Below are 25,556 nucleotides of genomic sequence, written 5' to 3'. Positions count from 1 at the left end.
CAAATTTCTCCTAGAGAGAGAGGGTTTGAGCTCATCTGTATCGGATCACAGTAAAACGAACCACTAGACCAGGTCTCTAGGTAAAACAAGAAACTCTATGGGTAAAACAAACCAATCCAGTGGCTCCCTGGAATGAAGAGGCCTTAGAAGAAGCCTATCTTAGTAATTTAAATTTAGTTAACAGTCAACTCGTACTTCTTTCGAATTCTGCCCTGCCGCTACCCCTGGCTGGGATGACACTTTATCGACTTCCCTGCTTCCCCAGCGACTTCCCCATGAAACTAGTATGAAACTCTATGCTCTAGCCGCTGCTTAGTAATACTCATCATAGAGTTTCATACAATCATAGAGATATAAATGTTATATTGTAAGAAACTGTATGATACTCATAGAGTTAATACTACTGACTGCTGACCAGTTAACGAGTTAACTTCCATCAACTGCGAAGCCCAGTGCCTCAGGAAGTAGGACTTTCCCCCCAATTTTAGCCGGCTGAATCTTTTGGCATTCTATTACTACGTGGTTGATTGTTTCTTTATCCCTGCCGCATCCCACACATGTCTCATCTAGAGTCACTAAATAAGGTTGACACTAGTCTCATCCTGGGAGTTCTCAAGCTCAAGTTCTCAAGCAGCCAGCCCGCGCCTCAAAGTGCAACGCACTACCTTTATTGTTGTCATAAAAGTTCTCTTTCCGGATCTCTTGTTTGCTTGATTTATAGATTCCCAGTGATCCCTTCTTTTCCATCGTGGAGACCACGGAGCAAGATGTGGAGACCTCTCCGACCACGTGAGCGTTTCTGTTTCCTTAACTCGCTTTTTAACTGCCCCTTATTGTTTTGACTGCACCCCTGCTCTTCCATCGCCAGCGCCACCCTGTGGACCATGCTTGGGATCCACACAGAAGCCGTAGTTGCTGTAGCCACACACTTCCAACTATATTCTCAACCATCGAATAAGCACGTGATCTCCTCGACCTCCTTGCCAAGTTGCCAAGTGGAGTCGTCGAGTGTGGACACAGCGCCGCGCGGCTGCGCAGGCAACCCTATTCTGCGGGGCAACCATTAGCGTTGCGTGTGCCGGGTGCCGGTGTCGGTGTTTTCGAATCTCTTTGTTCTCTGAGAGAACATGGGGGACTTGACAAAGACTTTTCTCTACGCATGGTGTGGTAAGCTGAAGTTGACGCCCGAATATGAATTCAAGAATGCGGGACCGAGACATCGCCAAAGGTTTCTTTGCGAGGTAACATTCTGCGATCGTATTGAGTCCGTTTTGTCTTGAAGATACTGATACTTCTAAAGTGGCGAAATAGTAAAGTGCTGCGCATTTGACACCGATTTCTTGTGCTACTTCTAGGTTCGTGTTAAAGGATACAGCTATGTAGGGGCTGGAAATTCGACCAACAAGAAGGATGCCCAGACAAATGCAGCCCGAGATTTCCTCCAGTATCTGGTTCGAAACGGCCACATTGCCGCGTCAGAGGTGCCTGTGGAAATTCCGGTGAGGTCTACTTTATATTTATGAACTGGAACATGTTCTGAGAGTTATGAGGTCTGAATATTTGCTTGAAGAAACAAGCTGGGAGTCTCAAAATGCTGCGCGAAATTTTCTTGGATGCCGGCACGGATAGCCATCATTGGTAGTAAAGTAAGGATTTGCTAAAGCACCCAATCAAAGAATGTGCAAGCCTACAAATTTCTCGCCCTGCTATACTTCGCAAGCATTCAAGTGAAGAAATTGCTAAATTACGCGCAGCCCTGCTTATTTTCAGGCGGAATCAAGAAAACGTTTGCACCGTAATTCACGAAGCGTACAAGTAGCAATAGTAACAGCAAAAAAAAAAAAAACTCTTCTGAATTGAATTTTATTTCCAAAAAAGAGTACACGATACATGATTTGGTACCTTTCTGAAACACTGGAGGTGAGGGATTTTATAGGTGCAATAGACTGCTTCTATGTTTTAGGAAGTGTCTCTCATGGCGGTACAAAATGTGCGTAGGAACTTCTCACGTCAGTTTCTGTGAAATGTTGGGCTTGTGCCGCAAAGGGCATGGACACACACACACACCATGACCACAAGATGTGGAGATTGTTTTTAGTATCAACAATGTTATATGCACGACGCCGTGTACTTGGACCGGAAGTTGATATACGCACGACCCGACCGCCGGGCCACCTATCATACGTGCTGGCTACTACAGTGCCATTCCTTTTCCCTCCTTCTACCTGCTGAGCCGTGATGTGCCGATGACAGCAGATCACCGCCACGTCGCGTGTTGTCTGTGGTTATAAATATGCCAGTGTCTAGCGTTCTGCCCAGATGGAGCAATAGGGAATGCTAAAGTTTCATCCTGACGGAACCCGGAGTGAAAAGTGATGAGTTTCATCCAGACGGAGCAGCAGCTGTCACGAAATTTCTGTCCAGAGGAAATGCAACTCGTGGTGAGAGCAGGACTAAGTTAGAGCGAAAAACAGAGCAGAAGACAAAGAAACAATCACGGGTGCTGACTAACAATTGACTGAATTTTATTGCACACAGGCAATATAAGAAAAGGCAGAAAGAACACAAAAAGAAAATTTAATAATTCTCCTTGGGGAAAAGTCCACAAACGGCTTGCTCACGCATGCGCCTGCTCACGCATGCATTGAGAATGTTTCATAAATCTTGCATGTTCTTTGGTCATTGTAGCGCTAAAGGTGCCATGCAGACAAAATACAAGTTTGTTTTATTCGAAAGATTTCGTGCTTTATAGTACCCCCAGCGCTTGTCCGGGAGCAATCGATGTGGTATTCACCGAGAAATTAATCGGTTTAGGTTAAAATTTTGGTTCTCCCGCCAAATCGTGTGCTTTCATAACGTCTGCCATGAAGTCACTAGGGCGGGTATTCAAACAAAATTCCAGTGCTTCATGAGGCCCTGCAGCCTTGGGGACTGTCAGTCCTACCAGATGGTGCTACCATACATACGGAGCTGTGGACCGTTGTCCGCTGTTGCTTTGTTTTTTTACCGTATTTGCGCCTAGCTTGTTTTTGTTACGGTAAAAAGTAATCGTTTCGTGAAACATGGGATATGCTCGACAAACAGGGTCACGGAAGCCAACGTCGCTTACGCCAATCGGCCAGTGTTGTGTAAGACAACTACAAAGCGGCGGACTGCTGTGCAGCTAATAGAAGCATAGTGCGCCCAGTACCAACAGAAGTGCATATCGGTACTACTATGTTTACGTGTGCATTAGTAACTTCCATTGTTTCACCCCACCATTCTTACTGCTGTAAAATGAAAATGCATCACATTTGAGTGCAAACAGCTCGTTCTGCAAGCTTATAAGCCTTGTTTAATTTACTTTTGCGGGCCTCAGCCAATCGCAGAGCTGGGCATATGGCATCATAGGTTCTGTTGTGGGAAATGAGCTAGTGGGTCGCATGGCCATTCCCTTTTTTCTAATTATATAGCTTATTTGAGCGAAGTGTGCATTAAAAGTGGTGTCAGTATGATTCCAATGTGGCAATCTTTCGAATGAACCAAACTTGTGTTTTGTCTGCAGGGCCCCTTTAAGGACATGTCACTGCTCAAACAAGGGCTTCCGTTTCTGTGCTCTGTTTTTCACCATGAGTGAGAGCAGTCTTCCCTGGTTTTTACTCAACCGGTCGAACCGCTTCCACTCACTGCATAGCCAGCATGACTGTTAATTATTGATCACTATTAATTACAAATGATCGGACATAATTATAGCAATGACTATGTCTGCCTTGGCCTCAGTGAGCGGCAGTGGTATGGCCGGTTGGGTGAATATTAAGACCAACTGCTCCTGCCGCGTGAATTGAATTGTAATCATGATACGCTAGCCACGGCTAAGAAAAGTCTTGGCGAGATAGGAACTTGCGACTATAATGTCCTTAAGCAAAGGCGTGACCTCTACACCAAAATACGAAGATGGCTACAAAGTCTGGTCGGCTTGTTTTCATTCCGTCTGGGCGAACGCGCGAGGCGGAGTTGATCATGCTTGGATCCGTGGTCATCGGCGCGTCACGGCTTAATGAGTCGAAGGAGAGGAAATGAAGAGCGCTGTAGTCGCCAACATGTATAACAGGCAGTACGACAGTCGCGTTATGTGTATATCAACTTCCTGTCTGAGTGCACAACGTTGTGCGTATTACATTGTTCTTTTAGTATTGCAAGTTTAAGTTGCCAGTAATTGCATGTTGCGTGGTGGAACTGGCATGTAGCTTTTGACACGCTGATGAGACTGACAGCGTGCAGGGTGCTCGTAGTATCCTGAGAAGTACTGACCCTTGCCCTCTGAATTTTCAGGGCATTGTGGTGAGCCTGCTGTTTTTTTATTGGGTTTTGCTTTAAACTTAGATGGTGTAATGCCATACTGCTGTTGAATACCTACTTCAGGCACAATTTCTCTCGCCAGTATTGATAAAAGAAGTGCTCTGTCATCAGCTCTTCGCTAACAATGAAAGAGTGCACCTCGATTATTTTTCTTTTACTTTATGACAACAGTCACGAAAAATTATGACCTGTGTTGGACTACCAGTGCACCAAGTGCTTGAGAATTGCAACAATTAGAAAATCATGGTGATGGTCGTCTGGCTTCTGCGTATTGTCGTTCTTCCTCTCTTCTCGAGATATAAAACCACAATCCCTCTCCCGCCGAGAGGAACAATGTTGTTTCACCCAATGTTGTTTCACTAGCCTGAGAGCTAGTAATGGATTTGTAATAACAAGCTGTTAGCATGCTAACTCCATGCTAGCATTTTTAAGTTGTGCAATCAAGGAACCAGAGGCACCAATAATTGCACAATCAAGTTTTTTGTCGGTGGTCACCGATTGTACGAATTAGTCCCCATGACGTCATGTCCTTCAATATAATTGTGTTGTCAGGGCAGTATGGCTTGTGCGTGAAGTCACAAATAAATCCAAAGTGGCTTCAAGGCCTTGCCTTGTTTTCACAGCGTCTCTCGGACTTGTTTTCTTTGCAGACTGGCGAACCAGCCGCTGCTGCTGCTGCTGCTGCTCCTGCTGTTGCTGAAAACAGTGAAACTGCTGGTGGACAGGCTGGTGGCAATGCGTCTGAGCCACCCAGGACGATATTGCCCTATGAGCAAGGGCCTCCCGTCTCCTACCTGGATAGGCTAGCCGAAAAACGAAGGCTTGAAGAGGTAGGACATTTGGCCCTTGTTGTAAGCCTTAGTACAGGGCAATATATATCTATATATAATAGCTAACCTTGGTTGCTTCCTATAGCCATGCTTATTAGGACGAGAGCGTAGTTTGTCTTTCGTGCAGTATTTGTTCTGTTGGTAAGGTCCCTGGGCAGCAGAATGCCCTTGCTGGCAGTGTGTTCACCCGACATGCTGTTGTGCTGTTGGAAGAACAAATGTGGACGTGGCGGCCTTGCTGGTGTGTCTGCAGGCCGAGGACCTGGACATGAACTCCGGCATTCATGGTAACTGGACGATTGACACTGCAAAGTCTCGGCTTCACCAGTTCTTGCAGATGAACAAGATCAATACCGACTATGCCTACAGCGAGGTCGGGCCGAGCCACAACAAGTATGGTTGACACCTCTTTTCTCTTCGTTCGGGAAGTCACCTGGGTGGAAGGACGGGGTGTTTTGTTAACATGAATGGTGGTGTGTATTCTTGAAGCATCATGGCATGCTTGCGACATGCAAACCTTTTGGAGCAACTTGTCACAGCAGCTTACCCAAATGTGGTACTTGCTTCTACCTGCACTGCACTATTGTTGCAAGTGTCTGGCAGATCCTGGAAAAGTGTGTGGTGCAGTCAGGTAGGCGTACCACAAAGCTGTAGGAGAGAGCTGCCTACAGGAGGCACGGTGACATCGTCATGCTGGCTCATTTTGCACTTGCGTTCCGAGTATACACAGCAGTAGCAGCTGTCTTTTTGACGGAGGCAAAAAGGCGCACGGGTACAGGATTTCAGCGCACATCGGAGACCTGAATTGGTCCAAATTAATGTGTAGCTCCTTATTACGGTGTGCCTTGCAGCCCGGGCGTAGCTTTGACACACAAGTAAAGTGCCAATTTTGAAACCATGCTTTGAAGAGTGTAAAAGTCTGTGTTGTAATGCGCAGTGTGCTTAATATCTGTGCCTTCATTACAATATTTTAGAGGTATGGGTCTCTGTGTTCTTTTATGATTAAATTTCACATCTAGAGCAAGCCACCTGTTGGCTGTGTTTATCTCTTTTCTGATCTGTCTGTAATTGTAGGATTTAATGCACAGGATTGTTGTTGCAAATAGCCACTTTTGGAGAAACAGCAGCTGGGCTGAAGCATTCATAAAACTTGTCCTCAAGATTTCCGATGCTTCAGCCCTCTGTGTGTCCAAAACCTATGATCAGCTATTTGGATAATAATGCATATGCGGTGTACCTATATGGGCTGGAAATTCTGTCAGTTTAGATTCCGGATGTTCAGTGCGAGCTGTTCTTGTGACCTCAGAACTGCTCACATGCATTCAGGTTAAGGGGCAGCCATGAAACCAATGTTGTGGAAGGAAATTTATTAAGAGCACCTCCAGACATCTTCTTTTGCTGTTTTTTTTTTTTTTCATGTTCCTTTTATATAACTTTTTATTGTAGCATTTAATGAGAGGAGACAGCACTGCTGGTCTGAACTGTTTAAGTTTGGAGCTCAGGATGGAGCTCAAAGAATGCATGGGCTCTTACCTGTTTTTCTTGTGCTTATTGAATGGACTGGCAGTAACATAGACGACAGTTCTGAGCATCTTTCTTTTAACAAAAAATTGTGTTGCATGATGTGCTGTTTTGCTACATGTACTCATTTTTTTTTCTCTTTGAAATTGTGCGTCATAAAAATATCATGGGCCTACATGTTAGGCTGCGTGCATTAAGAACTTCTAGTGACAGGCTAATTCGTCACAATGCCAGAGAACTTAATCATATTTTAGAGTGAAACATAAGCGCAAACTGACAAAGGGACGAGAAAGGGAAACGACACCAACTTATTCTCGTCCCTGGGTCAGTTTGCGCTTAAGCTTCACTCATGGATGTTCACCAACTAGCTCGTCTCTCCATTTTGCTTCAGTATATTTTAGAGGTTTAATTCCTAAATGTTTTAGTGCCTCTCTGAAACCACACTCTTGATGACGTCAATTTCCCTCCAAGCAATTTGTTTAACCGTGATAAAATGACCCTTACTTCAGTTCATTTCTCTATGCAGTTGGAATGAAGCGACATTAAAGTTATTTAAAATATTCCTATTGAGCTTGGAAATAGCCGAGGGAGCTTGAACCCTCGCATGCGTGGGAGGGGGCATGAAACTTTCTGCAGATATGTTTTTGGCAGAAATTTTGCGGATTGTCACTGAAACGGTTGGGACACGTACAGTAATCCCTCGTTAACCCAAGCTCGGATATCTTGAAATATCGGTCAATTCGAAACTTTTTTTCCCCGTGCCTTCCTTAGGGGGGCATGTATTTGCCCCCTTTAACTCGAAACTCCTGTTATCTCGGAATTTTCAGTGGATTTTAGGACTTCAAGTAGTGAGGGATTACTGTAACAATGTTGTACATTTGGTCGCCATCAGGAAAAGGTCATTAAAGGCTGTCATTTTGCACGTATTTGTGGGATCCCCACATTTTTCTGGGGTGCCTTTTGAACTTTGGAAAAATCATGAGCAGGCTGCCATAGAGCAGGAATGGAAATGTCCTACAAAGCATATAGCACTTAACATATGTGGAAGTTCACCCCATTTGACTGTCCTTCCTCAAGATCCTTCCATGCTGCATTTTTTTGCATATGCACAATGACTGGAATTTTCGCCTCCTGCTCTTGGGGGTCAGCTTGGCGTAAAGAAATTTATTGCTAGAGGTCCGTGACTCTACTCTGCAGCCCGTTTACCCGCACCACGTAATCCCTCTCCCCATCTCACTTGTGGTACTGGTACTGTCCGAGTTTTTCACTCCTCTGTGCACGAAGTTCCCCATTCTCTGCAGCATTTCTTTGCAGTGACGGCTCTGTGTGGTGACTGAGCTTGCCTCTATTCTTGCTTGCCTTTCTGTCCGTATCCCATTCCCAGTCTCACATTTTGGCTGCCTGCATTCCTGTTATCGGTTCTGCTCCACAGGAAATTTTCCCCTGGGCCTGCTCTTCTCTGCAGGGTAGTTGCACCGTGTAGTCCTGCTTGTCCTTGTCCCTACCAATGCTTCTTTGCACTGATCCCTTTCTGGAGTTATTCTTGTTCATGTTTCTGCTATTGGTGACCCTTTTCTTTTAAAAGCCTGCTCTGTGTGCAGTGCCTGCTACATTGCAGAGCTGTGCAGCTGAGAATGATGCGAAAACTGCCCCTTCCTCGTTTATGTGCAACTAGTGAAGTGTCATTGAGATGGGCGTAAAAGACATGATTGGTTGAGTCGTTTGACGTAGCAGCTAAATTTCACGATGTAGTTATTGAAGGGCTGCAAAGTTTGATGTCGTTTAAATTATTTTTTCTGTCAAGTTTTTGTCGTGCAGTATGAAAAATTCAAATCAAGAGACATTGAGGGTGAACCAAGTTTGTTTATGCCCGATAAGAGTAAGATAGCCACTTACAGAATGATGCCGGGGGCATTTTTTAACTGTTCGCAGTTCTACACAAAAAATTTTCTTATTCAGAGACTGTTAACAGGCCCCTGTCGCCATTTGTTGTTTGATGTTTTCAATTCTGCAAAAGGTAGTCTTATAAGATAGGGTAGTGTGTTTGTAATTTTGGTGTGTTCTTCTGCTGACACAAATCAACTTGCTTCTGGCCTTTAGTGTCCTTTTAAGGAACATGAATGTGCTTTAAGGCATCCTTAGAAGGATCATGCAGCAGTGCAAAGAAGTGTGTGGTTTTGTGTATTCTACTGGGTATTTTTTAAGGTGTTGAAATTTAGTAAATGGCCCTTTCGGTCAACGTGTGTCAGCTAAAACAGCTTGTAATTAGTTACCTAATGACCTGTATGGAAGACCTTCGAGTTCTGGTGCATGTCACATGTCAGCTCAGTTTTCTGGCTTTTGAGCTGCTGTGTGTCTTTGATGGAAAGGCTGAGGCAGCGGTGTAGAAGCCCTGCAGACGGCTTTCATCTCACTGTACTGGGTGGTGTTCTGTGCGCTGAAAAGCCCACACGAGATTTTTTCTGTGAAAAAAAAGGAAAAAAACTCGGGGGGCTTTCCACTGCTGTACATTGTCAGGAAGATAATAGCAGACGCTTTAGGGTTATGCCAGTACTGGGTAATCCTTGCTCGTTTCAGGTTGCTGGGGTAACTATTGTCAACACTAATGTATTCATGCAATACGGGATTGTTTCTAAAGTACCCTATATGTGATGCGCATAGCAGAGTGTTGTTGAAAGTAGAAGCAAAGCCTACGGCAGCACGTTTAAGCCTCATGAATTGGGATTCTGTGAACTTGATTACTTGATTACACCCGTACATTCTTATGAAATGGAAAACTTACAAATTCAATCCTGAAGGAACTCTTTGCCGGATAATGAAACCTCCTAGAACACACTCAGACTGCATTTCACCATGCCAGCTGCGGACTTGCACAGAAGAATGCAATCACCTTTATTAGAGAAACTTGGTGCACGAAACCTTTAATATAATCTGGCAGAATGCCAGTAATGGTGGTTCTGCCAAGCAGCGGCTGAACGGTTGTACTAGCACTACTTCTCGTGTCCACTGAAGTGTGTGCTAGCTGTTTCGGGACAAGAAAGCTGCCAACTTTGTGCCGCTACCTTGTGTTGGCTTTCTTTCTCCTGCGATGGCTAAAAGGCTGGGTGCACAAAATTAGAGCCCTGTTTCGAAGGCCTGCATCAGCTGAGGGCGCTTGTTTGTAGAACAATCAGCTGACAGCCGTAGGCAGCCCAAAGGAAGCACGAGACGTTGGAGTCGTAGAGTTTCACACTAACACATTCTGCAGTAAAAGCCTGTTAATTCAAACCACGAGGGGACATTACCCCAGCTTGAATGAATAAAAGTTCGAGCTAATGAAGTGAAGAATGACAACAGTAAACTGCAACATGGAAGCAGTAAAGCATGTAAACAATTCTTGAAGTCCGGGGTTGCAGTCGGCGTTCTTGTCCTTGAAGGTAGAGCACTAGTTAAAGCAATTTTAACTCTAACTAGGGCATGTAGTGGCAGGCCTCCTCTCCCCCTTATTCAAAACTGAAGAGACGGGTGGTATGCAATCTGGTCATGAGTTTTCCGCAAACGGCCGCACTGGTGCTTCGCACTCCTCCTCCTCCTCCTCCTCCTCATCACTGGCAGCGACAGGTTCTGCGCTTCTGACCGGAGATAAGATGTCCTTGTCTGTCGGTGCACCACACATTACTGCCGTCACGTCTACATTGATGCAGTCAGCAAAGAATAAGTGTTTCAAATTGCCTGCCATGGGGTCTTTCGATTGGATTTCCTGATGTTACCTTCTCTCTCTCCACTCTTCTCTCAGACCCGGAGGCGACATGGCCTCCTGAATAAGCAGTGGGTGCGTTTCACTGGTTGTGTACCAGGCACAAAGGGACAAAGGGGCCTGCGTGGTGGCATTTAGTTCGAATTATCTGTAGCGGAGCGTAGTCGTGTTCGAATTAACAGGCTTTTTCATATAGAGGCTTCCACGGGGCTTGACCGGAAGCATTTGTACAGTTCAAATGATCCATAAATTCAAATTATTGAAGTTCGAATTAACGGGCTTTCACTGTATAAAGGAAGTTTGGCACTGTTGTTTAGGCGAGCTGCACTTGAATGAGTGGGGTGGCACGGATTGCTGCTGCGGAGCATTCCGTTCTTATAGACACTCTTGTAGCGTGGCTCGTAGACATACTTGAAGGTTGGCTGTGGCTGCAAAGAAAGTAATATTGTTTGGAAAAGCCATTTAAATTTGCTCTATAAATATAATTGTACAGTTCGTAAGAAACTTCTCTTCAATTTTTTGAAATTAACTTTGCACACTCGTACAGCTGTTAGTGAGGTGGGACGAGAGTTGTCCTCAGTGTGCAAAGATTGATAGCTACTGCGACTTACTCTGGGTTTATTGAAAGGATTGCTTGGTACTGGCATAGCTTCTTTGACCTGACGCAAACTCTTGGGAGGGGGCCAGACACAGACCAGCCCAGCAGCTTCTCGTGACATTTTTTTTTTGATGACCACAGAACAATACTGAAACTGCTGGGCTGGTTTGTGTTCTACAGGTGGCTGGATGCTGGTACTGCCTCTTGAGATGTGGAGGCAGCGTCTTGTTGCACGGTTCATGGCTGCTGGACATTGAGAGTGTGGTTTCAGAGCTGGTGGGCCTTGGTTTGGGTATGCGGCGGTTCTTGTTTCTGTTTCTCAATGCTTGTGCTCCAGGTGTGGCACAACTGTAGGCTAGTGGAGCTTGCTGCTCCATTGAGCGTGCTGGCATTTGGCCCAACCAAGTAGAAGTGTTTTGGTTGGGAACAAATGCAGCTTGTCATAGTGCTTCCTTTTGCTATTTAACAAAGTTTATGGCCAGCTCATGAGAGGCAGGTTTAACAGTGGTACAGAAGAAAATTTAGAACCCACCTAGATGTTATATATGGCTGGAGGAGGTTAACATCTATGAAATTGGGTTAGTGCTATTGCTGGGGCTCACAATGGTTGCAGGCTGCCAAGCTTTTACACTGGGGAGTAGGTCATTTAACGTGGCTGTCTCACATGGACTAAGCACAGTCCACCTAGACGAGGGCAGACAAGACTCCTCAACAACCTTTGTACGCTCTTTTACCTATTCATGTGCTGCTGCTTGTGCACTCATGAATATGTATGTGATTTTGTGAGGAGTATTCAAGATAGCTTGCTTTAATTTCTCTAACATGGAAACACTCAACTTATTCTCTTGCACTCATTTACCAACCCCCTACAGTGATGAATTAGAAGCAAATAGGGACTACTTTTGTAAGCAGGCAGCCGCAGCAACTTGCAGGGTTTTAGGGCATGTTCACTTTTGTGAGTTTTGGAGGTAACGCGATTGCCAGTGAGCTACATTGCGCAATAAAATGGGGTTTACTGCTCACAGTCGGCAGCCTGGTTGTTGCCTTTCTGTGTGACGATTCTCATTCAACTTTCCATGCTCATTCAACTTTCCATTTTCACTTGATTGTCAAAAGTTTTATGCTGGTACATGAACTAGTAGAAACCACTATAAAACCCATGCTACAGGACTTTGCTGGTTATGGTTTTCAGGGTGAGGTTTTGAGCATAGAAGCATTTTTTTTTTTTTGCCATCATTGAATTGTTAGGTGTATACGACCTCGTCGAGTATGTGCAAATGCAAGTGTAAAAAAGCCAGGGAAGTCACTGTGCTGAGTCGCCATTCATATTTATATCCATGAAAATTACTTGCTTTCACAATACAGCCCAAATATTCACACTACCTGAATATCATTCTATTCATCCATCTGGTCGGTTATGTGTGGACCATCAAACATCCTTGGCAAGTGGCTGGTTTGGCCAAAAGTGCCGGCAGGGCAGCCATTGCCGGCATACTACACCTACCAAAGCAGTGGCAACGTTCGGCTACCTGGCTTGTGGCTTTTGCATAGCTGGAAACATCAATCAGTGATTGATTAATAAAGACACGAGAAATCTTTTGTGCAACCTCCACGACTTGCAGGTGTGAATGTGCCCTTCAGTAAAAGACGTGACTTGTGCTTATAAAAGGGCCCTGCAGTGTTTTTTTTTTTAACATGTTGTCTTCACCAACTATTTTCATAGTATACGGCATGATGATGTCTGTTCTAACCAGCGGAAATGTCGCTGTTAATTTATGGTTTAAGGGGGCACATGGGTCTTTGATCAAAAACTTTATTTTTGCAGTTATTATGATAAAAATTGGGGGGCACATGTAGTTTCTCATTCTGATTGTAGATATAAAATTTGTTTTTGAGTAAAATGATTATATTCAAATTTATTTCAATTTTTATATTCAATTTTTTGACAGCCTTTGTAAAAAAACTGCTGGAGAGATGCAGCTAAACAGGGAACCAGTGAACTGTGCACAAATCAAAGAGTGCAATAAGACTAACATTATCGTTCTATCTGGTCTGTAGCAGAAGTTACGACCATTTGAAGTTTGGGCCTGGAAGGCAAAACCGGTTTTTCTGGTTGCCACCTTTCAAGCCCAAACTTCAAATGGTCGTAACTTCTGCTACAGACCAGATAGAACGATAATGTTAGTCTTATTGCACTCTTTGATTTGTGCACAGTTCACTGGTTCCCTGTTTAGCTGCATCCCTCCAGCAGTTTTTTTACAAAGGCTGTCAAAACATTGAATATAAAATTCAAATAAATTTGAATATTATCATTTTACTCAAAAACAAATTTTATATCTACAATCAGAATGAGAAACTACATGTGCCCCCCAATTTTCATCATCATAACTGCAAAAATAAACTTTTTTGGTCTAAGACCAGTGAGCCCACTTAACTTGTGGTCATCCATTGAAGGGATCAACTGTTGGTTACAAAGCCAAAGCAAAAAGGGCTTGAACCTAATAAATATTTGTTCAGTGCACTTTGTAAGATTGGATTATGGATGAATAGGATATATTTGAGCCCCTTGGGATTTACTGGCAACATAACCTTGTTCGGCGAGTCCGATGAACACCCTTCAGGACCTGCTTCATGCCCTGAATCTTGGTTGTAGGGTTGAAGATAAAGGAATAAATCACAAGTAATGGTACATAGGCATGCAGAAAGCACCCTCTTCACCCTAGGTAATGAAATGTTGAAATATGTAGATGAATACAACTGCTTTCGTCAGGGTGTCAGCGCCGGTCTTAATCATAAGAAGGAAATTTGATGCAAAATAGGTATGGGCTGGGGTGCGGTCACCAAACACTCTCATATAATAAATAACAGGCTACCTCTATCACTGAAAAGTGAAATATAGCCAGTGCGGATTACCGGCAATGACATAGGAGGCAGAAACTTCGTGCCTTACTAAACAACTGCAAAGAAAAGTCATCTCAACGAGTCATGATTTGAAATTTTGAACTGTGTTGGGACGAGGACAAGAGAGAGGCACAAGAGAGCGCAGCTTCAGAACTAAATCTTTTATTGAAAAAACAGTACATAATATATAGGTGCTGACAAGGTGCCTCACGTGATACTACACGTAAGTTATCACAAAGCGCCGAAATCCCGATAAAAAGGGGGGAACAAGGACGCTCATGTCTGAACAGAATTTGGTTATCACCGCAGGGTCTCATTTCAACTGCATGTGCTCCTTATGGGTAAGCACGATCGACTCGGTTATCCTTCGAGTAGTGCCAGCTCACTCACGGGTGCAGTTGGCTAGTGAAATGGACTGCAGAGTATTTATTTGACTGCGTGGGAGACGTGGCAGTTCTGGATTAGGGTTATTTTTATTATTAAAACTGAAAGGATTTAGGGCTTTCTTGATCTGATCACAAAAGTCTGGAAACACGGTGACGGGGAAGGACCAGAGCGATGATGCTTCAGTTGCACCAAAGTGGAGGTACCTCCTTTCTGAAGCTTGTTAGCTTGTTTGCAAATGCTAGCAGTTTCACATGGCTCTCTGGCATGCATGAAGTTAGCACAAAAAGGGAATGTGCAGTTAAGTGAGAGATTTTTTACTGTATACTGTGTGATCGTGGCAATACTTTTGTTTCCAGGACATTTTTTGCAGAAATGGGATTTTTTGTGCGCAAGTTGAACAAAAGTGAGTTGGAAGTTTTTACTATTTTAGTGGTGGAACTGCTACTACACATTGTGCCAAATGTCATTTGAGAAAGCTAAGAAAAAAAAAGGTGCTTGAAGACAGGCGTCCCTAGTAAGGAAAATAAACATAGAACTGGAGTGTGCGTGTGATGTGACCCTTTATACTTTTCCCACCCTAGTTTTGTTTGCTCACACCCACCATTCAGAGATTGCCCCCACCTGACCAAGAAAAGTTTAACGAGAAATGGCAAAAACATAACGTGCAAAAGGCAGCCATTTCTGTACAAAATGAAGGCTGCTGTATCGCCTCCTCTGCTTTGTAGTGGGGTTAATAACATGTGCTTACCTGCAAGAGTGAAGGTTGCAGATAGGCAGATTTGCACTGTGCCTGTGCCTGGCTCCTGATTACTGGCTTCTGATGATTGTGTAAGGTAGTCTTACACCATGCTACTGATCTTTGTGTTTACGATGTAATGGCCATCCCCTAATGCATAGCTCTGAGCTGCTCTTGTTTCATTCAGAACTACATCCCTCCATAGTGGAGTTGCGGGTAGTTTTGACGGTGTGTTTCAATCAGTTCTGTTGTGGTTTGGAAATGCTCAGTCAGCAAGTGTGACGCTTGATTAAAATATATTATTCTAGAGTGTAAGATGAATTTGGTATTGGCTACTTCTATCTTGCACCACGTTGCTCAACTGTGGTTGCCCCTCAGAGACTGCGAATTATATTTGCGCCCAGGTGAAGTGGGGGTTAGTGTTTCTGCTTGTCACGTTTTTGCCTTGCTTAAAATTATCTCATAAAGGCAAGGACGTGAACTAATTGTAAATAGTTAAAAATGGGCCTTTCACCATGCATTCGCTTCTTCTTTTTGCCTGTACCTTAGACATAACTGCTGATGCCTACACCGCTAAATCTGCACGACGCTGAGTTTAACTGTTACTCTACAACTCTTAGCTGAGTTAATGCATGGCACAGTGTGTAACGCCATGCAGTCATGGGCCACAGAAGTTAGGCTAGATTACCAGGTTGGCAGCGTGTCACTCATTCTAGCTTGGCCTCGAACTTTTCCTTGCTTTGTGTATGGGCCGAAAGCATTAATTTCTTGAGCTACCTTAATTAAAACGGGCCCGTTAATGTCGTATATGTTAGAAAGGTGCTGGGATAAGTTTCTACAATGGCATATAAGCACTCGTGCTGATGTGCAGTTGTTCACTTACCTATGGCTGACGTTTGGGCTTAGAGAGGAAAAGAAGAAGAAAAAACAATTGTCCAGCAAGGTTACCTTTGCACCATTACTGCTGCAGGAAAGGGTGCATTTGGTAGCTTTACAGTGCTCCTTATATCAGTTTTTCTGGTCAACTGAGCTTAGTGCGGGTTCAGAGAGCTTGACTCAAATAAACACACGCGTGTAAACCACTCAGAAAACCAAAGTCCTTTTAATCGTTAAGCTCGGCAGGAGTTAACATAAGCATCTGCAACTTGAATTGTAAAAAGCGTTTTGACCCTTTAAAGGTAGACTGAAGATGTAATGGATTAGAGACTTTGTGCGCTTTTTGAAACTTATTTCAACCCTGGTGCGATGAGTTTGGTGTGTAACTTTTTCAGAGATCATGGCAAAGGAGCAAGGCTCCAACAAGCAGATGGCGTCGAAGTCGTGCGCCTTGTCTCTTGTGCGCCAGCTGTATCACCTCGGGGTCATTGAGGCCTACACGGGCGTTGCCAAGAAAAAGACTGAAAGCAAGGTTTGAAGCATTTTGGGTACTACCTGCTATGCCCAAGTGTGTATCGGTGTTGGCAGCATGGTTGGATGCTTGAGTTGCCCATTCTAGTGTGCTGAGTGGTGTAAGCAGTGTTACTGCAAGCGTGCTGTCAGCGTGTAAAGGTGCAGGTGAATTTTGGGTTCCCTGATTTAATTCTAAATTGGTTAATTGCATTTTTTTTTTCACAGCTGTTGCTTCTTGCAGCAAAAAACTAGTTTTAAGAGCATGCTCTGTGGCAATTCCAATTTTGATTTGTTGTAATATTTGTGCTGTTTTGGATTTCTAAGAAAATGTATTTTTTTTCTAGCTTGGCCTTGGCCTTAATTTCTTTGCAAAAATCAGTGCTACTGTTACAACCAGTGTGGGTAAAATACTTTGTGGTTCCAGTCTTCACACTCTAGGCAGCGGTAGTGCAAAAATTAATGGAGGTTGTGTAGCAGCCACGTCACAGCATCCCCACTCGGTGTATCTACAAGGTGTTTCAAGTGACTTGGACCGAGAATTAGAAATTTAAAAATTTTCAGCACCAAAGTACTGTGGAGACTGCTTATAACAAAGTTTTTAATAATGAATAGCAACTGCAGTGAAGCAATTACGATTTTACATTCTTGTGTGTGTCTTGTTTTAACAAAGGAAATTAAGGAGCCCTCATGGATATAGGGAAGAAAAATATTGAGGTTACTGCAAAATATTCCTGATGGGTGCGGGATGGCCTGATGTTAGGCCTAATGTTATGCTTTGGGGACTACCGTAATCAACCGCTACCCGCAGCTTGATGTACAAAAAGTTTGACGCTACTTGGCAAGTCGGCTCATTGTTAAGGTTACCCACTCTAAAAGCTGAATGTGGATTTAACAAAATGCCCGTCCAGGTGGATTGGGCAGTGGTGATGACAGCTGCCATCAGAAGCTCACGGCCGCTTCATCCATTTGTTTTGTGGCATTGCCAACATACCTGCCCACCATTCTTACGTACCCACTCGAGGGAATTGGTCAGTGGCAGGGGCAGCTGCTGTCGGAAGCTCATGGCGGATGCATTCAGAGGACATGTATTCATGGGGTGAAATATGACCTGTACCACATGTGAGGAGTTCTGGCATGTCTGTGAAATTTTTTGCACCCTACTTTTATAGGGTACAAATATAACAAAATTTTGGTTATAGCAAGCAAGTTTCGGATTTCTCGTGACTCTAATCGGTGAACCTCGGTGAAAATTTTGAATACAGAGTTGTAGAGCAACAATACGCTGATTACCAGAGTTCATGTTCCTGCAAATATTTATGGCGGCTGTGTGCGTGTTGCACCATGACAATGTCAAATGTGACAGTGTGCTGAGCATGCACTTCGTCAGCCCCTGGTTTGGATCGGGCATGTTGTTTGTTGAAGTGGGACGAGGTCTTCTATTAGGCTTATGAAATTTTTATGAAAAATAGGGCTGGGCATCGGTCAAAAATTTTAATCCGATTAACCGGCTTCCTTTAATCGGTTAATTAATCGATTAATCGGATGTGTTCATTTAGGTGAATAAGGCTTAAAAGACACGGAATGTTCAGTTTTTCTTTATGGTTGTTTTCATTTTCATGTTGTCGATGCTAGTTTGTACAAATGGTTTTAGACAATCAGTGATAATTCACCCAGTTGCGGAGACAAAGAAGCTTGTTAACATTTTCAGGCAGCAGAGAGTTTCTTTGCTTGTTGACAGTCATCCCGGCGGCTGTGCTGAACACACGCTCGCATGGCGTTGAAGTTACCGGAACACACAGCAGCATTTTTACACCGAAAGGAGAATGACACCAGCAGCTGAGCGCAACCAGGAAAGCGCATGCGCGGAAGGCATCAAAGGCAGCTCTGTTCCCGGGAGGTCCATGGGTAATTGACGAGGCGTAAAAGCACGTGACACGAAAAAGTTCAAAGGCACCAATCTACAGCGCATAGCGACGTCTCGACACATGCGAGTCCCCACTAGCGAGTGCTGTTGTCCGCAAGCGCATCGCCCAGCTTTCTCGCTGTGAGACGGAGATCGTCGCAGGCGGTTTTTTTGGGAAAACATCTTGGGACGCAGGGCTTGTTGGCCAGCGTACAATGGTGCTGTACAGCCGCCGCCGATCACTTCCACTGCGAGGGTTCCCCGATGCGGAAGCATGTTGTTTCGGTTAAACGAACCCCCAAACAGCATTTTCTTCCCAGAGCTGTGTGGCGTGAACAGCACGGCGTTCCCCCTTCGCCTGCGGAACTGACAGTGACGATCTGGACAAAGGCAACGCGGTAGTTGAGGGTGGCGGCCGCTAATGGAAAGGAGAAGGCTAATACATAAGACGTAAAAACGCAAAACAAACCAAAAAAACGCCGAGTCGCCTGCAGGGTTGAAGACAGCAGGCCTTTCTCCCGTGGCGCCCTACACTTCAACCGATTAACCGATTAAAAAAATTAATCGCGACTTAAGCATTAATCGATTAATCGGAAGGTTAATCGACCAATCGCCCACCCCTAATGGAAACTGCTGCATTCTGTTTCTTTTTACGCTGTGCAGGTTTGTAATTGAACATGTTTGGCTGGAATCTCTCTACAAAGTCAGTTGTTTTAAATGCAGAGCATTTCAGTAACTCACGATGTCACCCGCGTTGATGTCCGTAGTCGTAGTCCGCACCCCTCCCCCTACACTATATAAAAAAAAATACTATCCGGCGCCTGGTTTCGATCCCTCGACCCTGCGGGCGGAACGCAATGTACATGGTGCTCTACCCACTGCGCCACAAAGCCGACACAGAATGGGAGGCTACGAATGCGCCTTATATCCTTGACTCATTCAAACTATGTCAAGAAGCTGCTGATACAACGCATTCACTACCACCAACTCCCCAAACACTAAACGTTAACGCAATACACCCACCCCCTATGCGACGCATTTACTCGAGTCCCCCTCGCGGGGAGATGGGCCCAATTTTTAAAGTAATTTGTGACTAACCAAACGACAATAATGGTGTGAGATGATCCATGCCACCCTGAATAATTATTTACTTGTGCAGAAGAAAAATTTAATATTTTTAATTTCAATTCTTTGCCCAAGATACCTACCGTAAAAATCCCGAGAGATGCCCCACCACTGAAAGATAACCCACCCCTGTTTTTGGCACGATTTTCCATTTTTTCAAAAACACCGAAAGAGCGACTGTTCGTTCCACGGTTTTGACGACGAATGAATACAGCGCTAATAAATGCGTGTTCGTTGTTTGGCTGCGATACATTGCTCAACTTTTTTTTAATGCACGCCGAAAGTTAGCCCACGTCATATTTTCTCTCGATTTGCTCTCGATCTTTGGTGGGCTATCTCTCCGTAATGCACTGTACAGCACGTGCATCAAACCCACCAGTGATAATAAATCAGTGCGTGCAGACTCCTATTCTTCAGAGGCCTAGTATGTGGCTTGCTGCGGGAGCGGGAACACTTGAAACTTTTGCGGGTTTAATTTTGGAGGGGAAAAGGGCAGCGCACTGTTTGACCCGGAAAAAGTAGGAAAGTGAGCTTACTCGCTGTAGCCATTTGAACTTTGTGCTGTCTCTTTCTTTGTGCGTGCACGCATGTGCTGATGCTACTGTGAGCACTTTACACCTGCTGTTGATTGCCGATTTTATTTCTAGCCCTTAGCGCCTGGCGTTTCTAGATCTTCAATCTGAACAATGACCGTCCTATTTAAAGCTGTTATTTCTGTGTTATGAAGGCGCTAAAAATAACATGGAAATGATCACTGATCCTCCCCCACTTCCAGTTGGAGCCTTACGAGGTTGCCCTGAAACCAGAAATCCAAGAGGAGCTGAAGGATACTATCACGACTTTGAACATCGAGACTGTTACTGTCCCAGAAGAAGTCAAGGTCTCTTATTTCTCATTTTGAACTGCTCAGAGCTACTTGAAAGCAGCCCTGTGTCGGCAGCCCCAGTCTGCTCTTTTCTGTCGAGTTGTTAGTTTGCTGTGCAGGTAGCACAGTATATGTAGCAAACTGGATATTGTTAGTTGTCATGGTACTCTCTAGCATTGTGAAGTCAAGAACCAAACGAGTAAAAGGCACTGGAATGAATCTGCAGCCGCCGTCACCTAGCGGAGGGGGGCTACCTACAGGGACCAACAGCTGAAATTGCCCGAGCATACACTCGCTAGTGCATATGACAATTGGCATTTTCAATCGACGTTTCGTCTGCATTGCCGATCTGACTGATCAGGTACTTGCGGGCTGTGCGTAAGCGGATCACAAGACACCTAAAAAATTCCCAGTTAAATTAAAAACAATTTTAATCTGCCATCGAAAGTAGTGGAATTGAAAATGTGACAACATTGGGTGCCACATTTGCACTTTCATTTTGACTTGTCATTACAACTGTAGGTGTGTCACATGGCCTGAAAACATTTTTGCTAGCTAAAATTTACTCATTGGCACCAGGAGCGTTTAAATGCAAATGTTTTTACTAGTCCTCATGATTACTTTTTCGCTTCAAATGTTTCCCCATCAAAATAGTATTTGCACGAATATAACGCGACCACGAATATAACGCGAGGGTAGATTTTGATGGCATAAATAAGAAAAAAAATATTATTACTATTATAACGCGAACTCTTGAGAACACAAAAAAGTGGAAAGAGACCGAACGTCGACGTACGTTTTTCGTTTTTATTCTACTCGTCGTCGCTGCTGATCTCCTTGTCACTGTCCGTGAAGATCGCGTCGTCGTTCGTGCCATCAATGTTGTTGGTGATGCAACACTTGAGGAAGGCGCACGACACAATTGAGCACGGCATAGCCTCCCTTGCGTTCGCGATCCACTGGGCGACTTGTGAGATCGACGCCCGCTTGACGCGTCCCGTCGGTGTGAGCGCCTTGTTATTCTCGGCCAGCCACTCCTCGTACTCTCTTCGCACGCCATCCTTGAAGGGTTTGTTGATGCAAACATCGAGAGGCTGCAGTTGTGAAGTCATGCCCCCGGGAATCACCACGAGGTCGCTCTTGGCCTCCCTGATGGCGTTCTTGACTTCGTCAGTCAAGTGTCCCCTGAAGGACACTTGAAGGACGTCCAGCACGAGCATGGACATCTTCGCCAACGCCGCACCCGGGCGGTGGTCCCACACGACGCGAAGCCACTCGCGCATCATCGCACTGTCCATCCAGCCCTTCTCGTTGCACCTGATGTGCATGCGGGGAGGGAAAATCTCATTCTTCGGGATTGTCTTCCTTTTGAAGATGAGGAAGGGCGGCAGCTTGTGTCCGTCAGCCGTGCACCCCAGCATCGCCGTCACCCGAGTCTTCTCGTTTCCCGTTGTACGGAGGCGCACCTCCTTCGTGCCACGAACGTCCACGGTGTAGTTGGACGGCATATCCAAGAAGATTGACGTTTCGTCGGCATTGCCGATCTGACTGATCAGGTACTTGCGGGCTGTGCGTAAGCGGATCACATGACGTTGGAATGCTATCAGCTTTTGTTCGTTGTCGGCTGGGAGCTTTTGGCATATTGAGGTTCTCCGACGAAGTGAAAAACCAGCGCGACGCATGAACTTCTGGACCCAAGAGCGACTAGCCTTGAAGGTGTCACGAGAGAGACCAGCCTCTCGTGCAAGCCCCCTCGCTTTCAACTGAATCGTTTCCGCATTCACGGGCAAGAATTAGCCGCGACGTTCCGGTACGAACTCTGCGAGTCCCTTTTCTAGATCAGGGTAACTACTGCGCTTCGGTCCACGGAAGGCCTTCTGAGTAGGCGCGGCACGGAAGATCCGATCGCAGTTTTTCCTCCATCCCCGGATCGTCGATTCGTTCACTCCGAGGCGTCGCGCCGCACACAAGTTGCCGACGTCTTCGGACAGGAGGATTGCCTTCTTCTTAAAGGATGCGTCGTACTGAGTCCTCTTCTCCATGTGAGGTCCATGGGTGCGCGTAACACACGAAACGCGAACGACTCTCGAGACGAGAAGACGGGGGAAAAAAGCACTTCAACAGACGTGGAACAAAGAAATTCGAGTTCCATTTGGCGTGACGCTGACGATGTGCAGAACACGATACACCACCTCAACTCGGCGGCAGCGGCGAGGGGCGACCGGGTAACCTTCACTCTCGCCCTCTCCCTCATCCCGCTCGCGCCTCGCCCTCGCGCTTCTCTCGCGCCGTGTTTTTGCGTGTGCGTCAGAAGGGCGACGAGTTCTTTCCAGATTCGGTTTTCCTCCTTTCACTTGGCGCGATGTTCCCGTTCCTCGTTTCCTTCAACTGGGATGGCTTTCTCCCCTTTCTCCAGACTCGCGCGCCTCGTGGCTGAACTCAATTCCGAATATAACGCGAGGTGCGTTTTGGAGCACGTAATTTCGAAAAAAAAACTCTCGTTATATTCGTGCAAATACGGTATTTAATTATTGCAGTTATTGCATTCAGGTACAAGCGACACGTTTGCAGGACTTTGCCCAAATCTTGCAGGAAGACCGTATGTTACGGTCTATTTAATTTAACTTCACTATCAGCAGCAGCATTGTCTTGTTTATATTTGCCACTCACAGTGATGTGATTCCCGCACCAAAAGACAAATACTGCTACATTCCAAGTAATCTGCGCTGAACCTGCACCAAAACGTTTTGTGTGTGGATGTGTAATAAGTGCACAGAACTAACAAGCCAAGTTTGAAGTACTTGCGATCAAGAGTGACATTGTTCATCACATGGACGCGCAGCCAAGTTTGAAGTACTTGCATTCAAGAGGCTTTGCACAAGTCCTGGGAAACACTTGGAATAGAAGTGTCATTTTCAAGGCCTTGAAAGTCCTGAAATTTTTTAGCAGTCCTTGAAAACCCTTGATTTTCAATGTGATAATCAGTGGCTCGGTTTTTTCACAAGAATTTAAATTGTTTAGCACGGATTTTAAGATTTAATAATGCAAAAAAAGATTGTAATAATCAAGCTTTATTGTATTGCTCTAAATTACGACACATTTAGTGGATTTTAGGGGGTTCTGGCTGTTGGCGCCGTGTCATGTAGTCACGGTACTAAGAGACACCAGGACACTCGTTTGTCAACACTTCGTGCTGGAATGCTTCATGCTTCAAAGACAAGAGACTTTTACAGCAAAGCTGTATGCCTCTACCCCCCAACGGTTTCATCTCATTGGGTAAAAACGGCAAGGCGCCAAGGCCTAAGACGCTGAGTGCTGAGCATCGAAAGTGCATTATGGATGATAAGGTGCCTGGGAACAACGGGACCACCCCAGCATGTGTTCCTGCGATATCCCAGTCGCCCCCCTCCCCCCTTAAAAAGAGCAAACTGTTAAACAATTGCCATACTATTGCACACCTAGCTAAGTAAGAGAAGAGCAGGAATGAGAGAAGAAACGGTAAGACTCGTACAGTCGGTGATCATGAGCCGAATATCTAATAGCCCACCTTATTGCAAACTTACACGCACCGAAGAAAATCAAGTCATGACTAACTTGCGCACAAAAAACGAGGAGTGAACGAAAAAGACCCGCCGCGGTGGCTCAGGAGCTAAGGTGTCATGCTGCTGAGCCCAAGGACGTGGGTTTGATTTCCGGCTGTGGCAGCCGCTTTTCTGATGGAGGTGGAAAGCAAAAACACCCGTGTGTACGAGATTTCAGCGCATTGATCCCCAGATTGATCCCCAGGTGGTCAAAATTAATCCGGAGCCCTCCACTACGGTGCACCTCATCGCCTGTGTAGCGTCGGCGCGTTAAACCTAAAAAAACAACAACAAAAAACCTATATCGTGAAATAAAACTGCCTGAGAAAAGTAGCAAAAACAAGGAATGAACTGCTAAACACCAACAAAGAATTAAAAATAGGCTGAGGGAGCTTTCAGCAACTCGAGCACTTATTTAAGTAGTGTGCACTAATGTTTTTGAGTATTGTGCAGTAAACAACTTTTGCATTGGGTTGAATAAGTTGTATTTTAATGATTCAAGATAAAACATTAAATGGGGTCCTTGAAAACCCTTCAAAACCCTTGCCTTTGAAGGCTGTATGAACCCTGTGTAAGGACTTCACACTAATGAGGTGGTTCAGTGAGAGGAAGAAGCAGAGAATACTTCATGGCTGCTTTGATGGCTGTTAGAACCATACTTGCCAGAATTGCTATAGCTGGTATTCACTGAGAAGTTTAGCTGTCAATTTCTTTGCTTGGCAACACTGGAAACGGCCACAGACGTGGCTGAAGCGCACAGACGGACATGACACGGCTAGTGCCACAGTGGCAGCACACCGCAGAAAAAAAACAACAAAAAACACTGGCATGTGTCGTCTGCTCCGTTTCAACCCGATTCTCAATTCTCAACAGTGGTGTCAATAGGGATGTTATTAATCGCACTCACATTGGACTGGAGGCAATACTTTGCGTTCGGTGGGGTAGAGTTTGGAACGTCCAGCACACTTCATGTGCTTAGCACGGACAAGTACTGCCGTCCCACGGAGCCCGATGTAACCAGTAACGGTGCACTCACATGGTTGCCCGCATGCATTCCACGCCAGTAAATACAACGTATAGCACCGAAAGTGCATGGAGACGTTCTGCGTGAAGCTGAGGTGGGAAGGTAGCGAGGTGCAAAGAAGTCAAGGGAGAAAAGCCCGAGTTACAGCTGCTGCCCGCCAAGGGCATTGTCTGCGTCCAGTTGACTCTGGAAAACTGAGGATGCGTGTGGTAAAAGTTGGAGTTGCGTATCTGTTAAATGTGGCTGGCGGTCTGGAGAATGGGACAAGCCTCATGTGCAGATCATTATTTACCTGCACATTTTCGCAGACTGATTTGATGTAGCGAGCTGGCATGCACACTCGGTGCGGTGCCTCAGTGGCTAAGGCGTTGTGCTGCTGAGCACGAGGACGCGAGTTCGATTTGCGGCTGTGGCAGCCACTTTCCTGGTGGATGCGGAAAGCAAAAACACCTGTGTGTACGAGATTTCGGCGCACGTTAAAGATCCCCAGGTGGTCAAAATTAATCCGGAGCCCTCCACTACGGCGTGCCTCATCGTCTGTGTTGCGTCGGCACGTTAAACCCTAGATTCAATCAATCAATCAATCGAGTTGGCATGCGCAGCTTGTTGTTTGTTTTTTCTT

General features: G+C 45.2%; 1 protein-coding gene across 2 annotated transcripts in view; it reads left to right on the top strand.

Annotated features, from left to right (window-relative positions):
- The first annotated feature begins 973 nt into the window (after positions 1-973).
- Positions 974-25,556, top strand: part of Mle (dosage compensation regulator mle) — an 84,571-nt gene continuing 59,988 nt past the window's right edge. The window contains exons 1-7 of one of the 2 annotated variants that reach the window (XM_077682303.1): positions 974-1,241; positions 1,356-1,499; positions 4,989-5,168; positions 5,422-5,561; positions 14,668-14,714; positions 16,319-16,455; positions 20,240-20,344. In XM_077682303.1, coding sequence (XP_077538429.1) covers positions 1,128-1,241; positions 1,356-1,499; positions 4,989-5,168; positions 5,422-5,561; positions 14,668-14,714; positions 16,319-16,455; positions 20,240-20,344 — 867 coding nt within the window. In that variant the 5' untranslated portion in view covers positions 974-1,127. Of the gene's footprint in view, positions 1,242-1,355; positions 1,500-4,988; positions 5,169-5,421; positions 5,562-11,222; positions 11,316-14,667; positions 14,715-16,318; positions 16,456-20,239; positions 20,345-25,556 lie in introns of those variants that run through there. The other variant, XM_077682304.1, reaches the window with a different exon arrangement.

Source organism: Haemaphysalis longicornis, unplaced genomic scaffold (assembly GCF_048455015.1).
Source record: "Haemaphysalis longicornis isolate Haplotype H1 unplaced genomic scaffold, Haemaphysalis longicornis Haplotype H1 scaffold_1, whole genome shotgun sequence".
Lineage (NCBI taxonomy): Eukaryota > Metazoa > Arthropoda > Arachnida > Ixodida > Ixodidae > Haemaphysalis > Haemaphysalis longicornis.
Note: the sequence above shows the minus strand (reverse complement) of the source record. Positions and strands in the feature narration are given on the sequence as shown.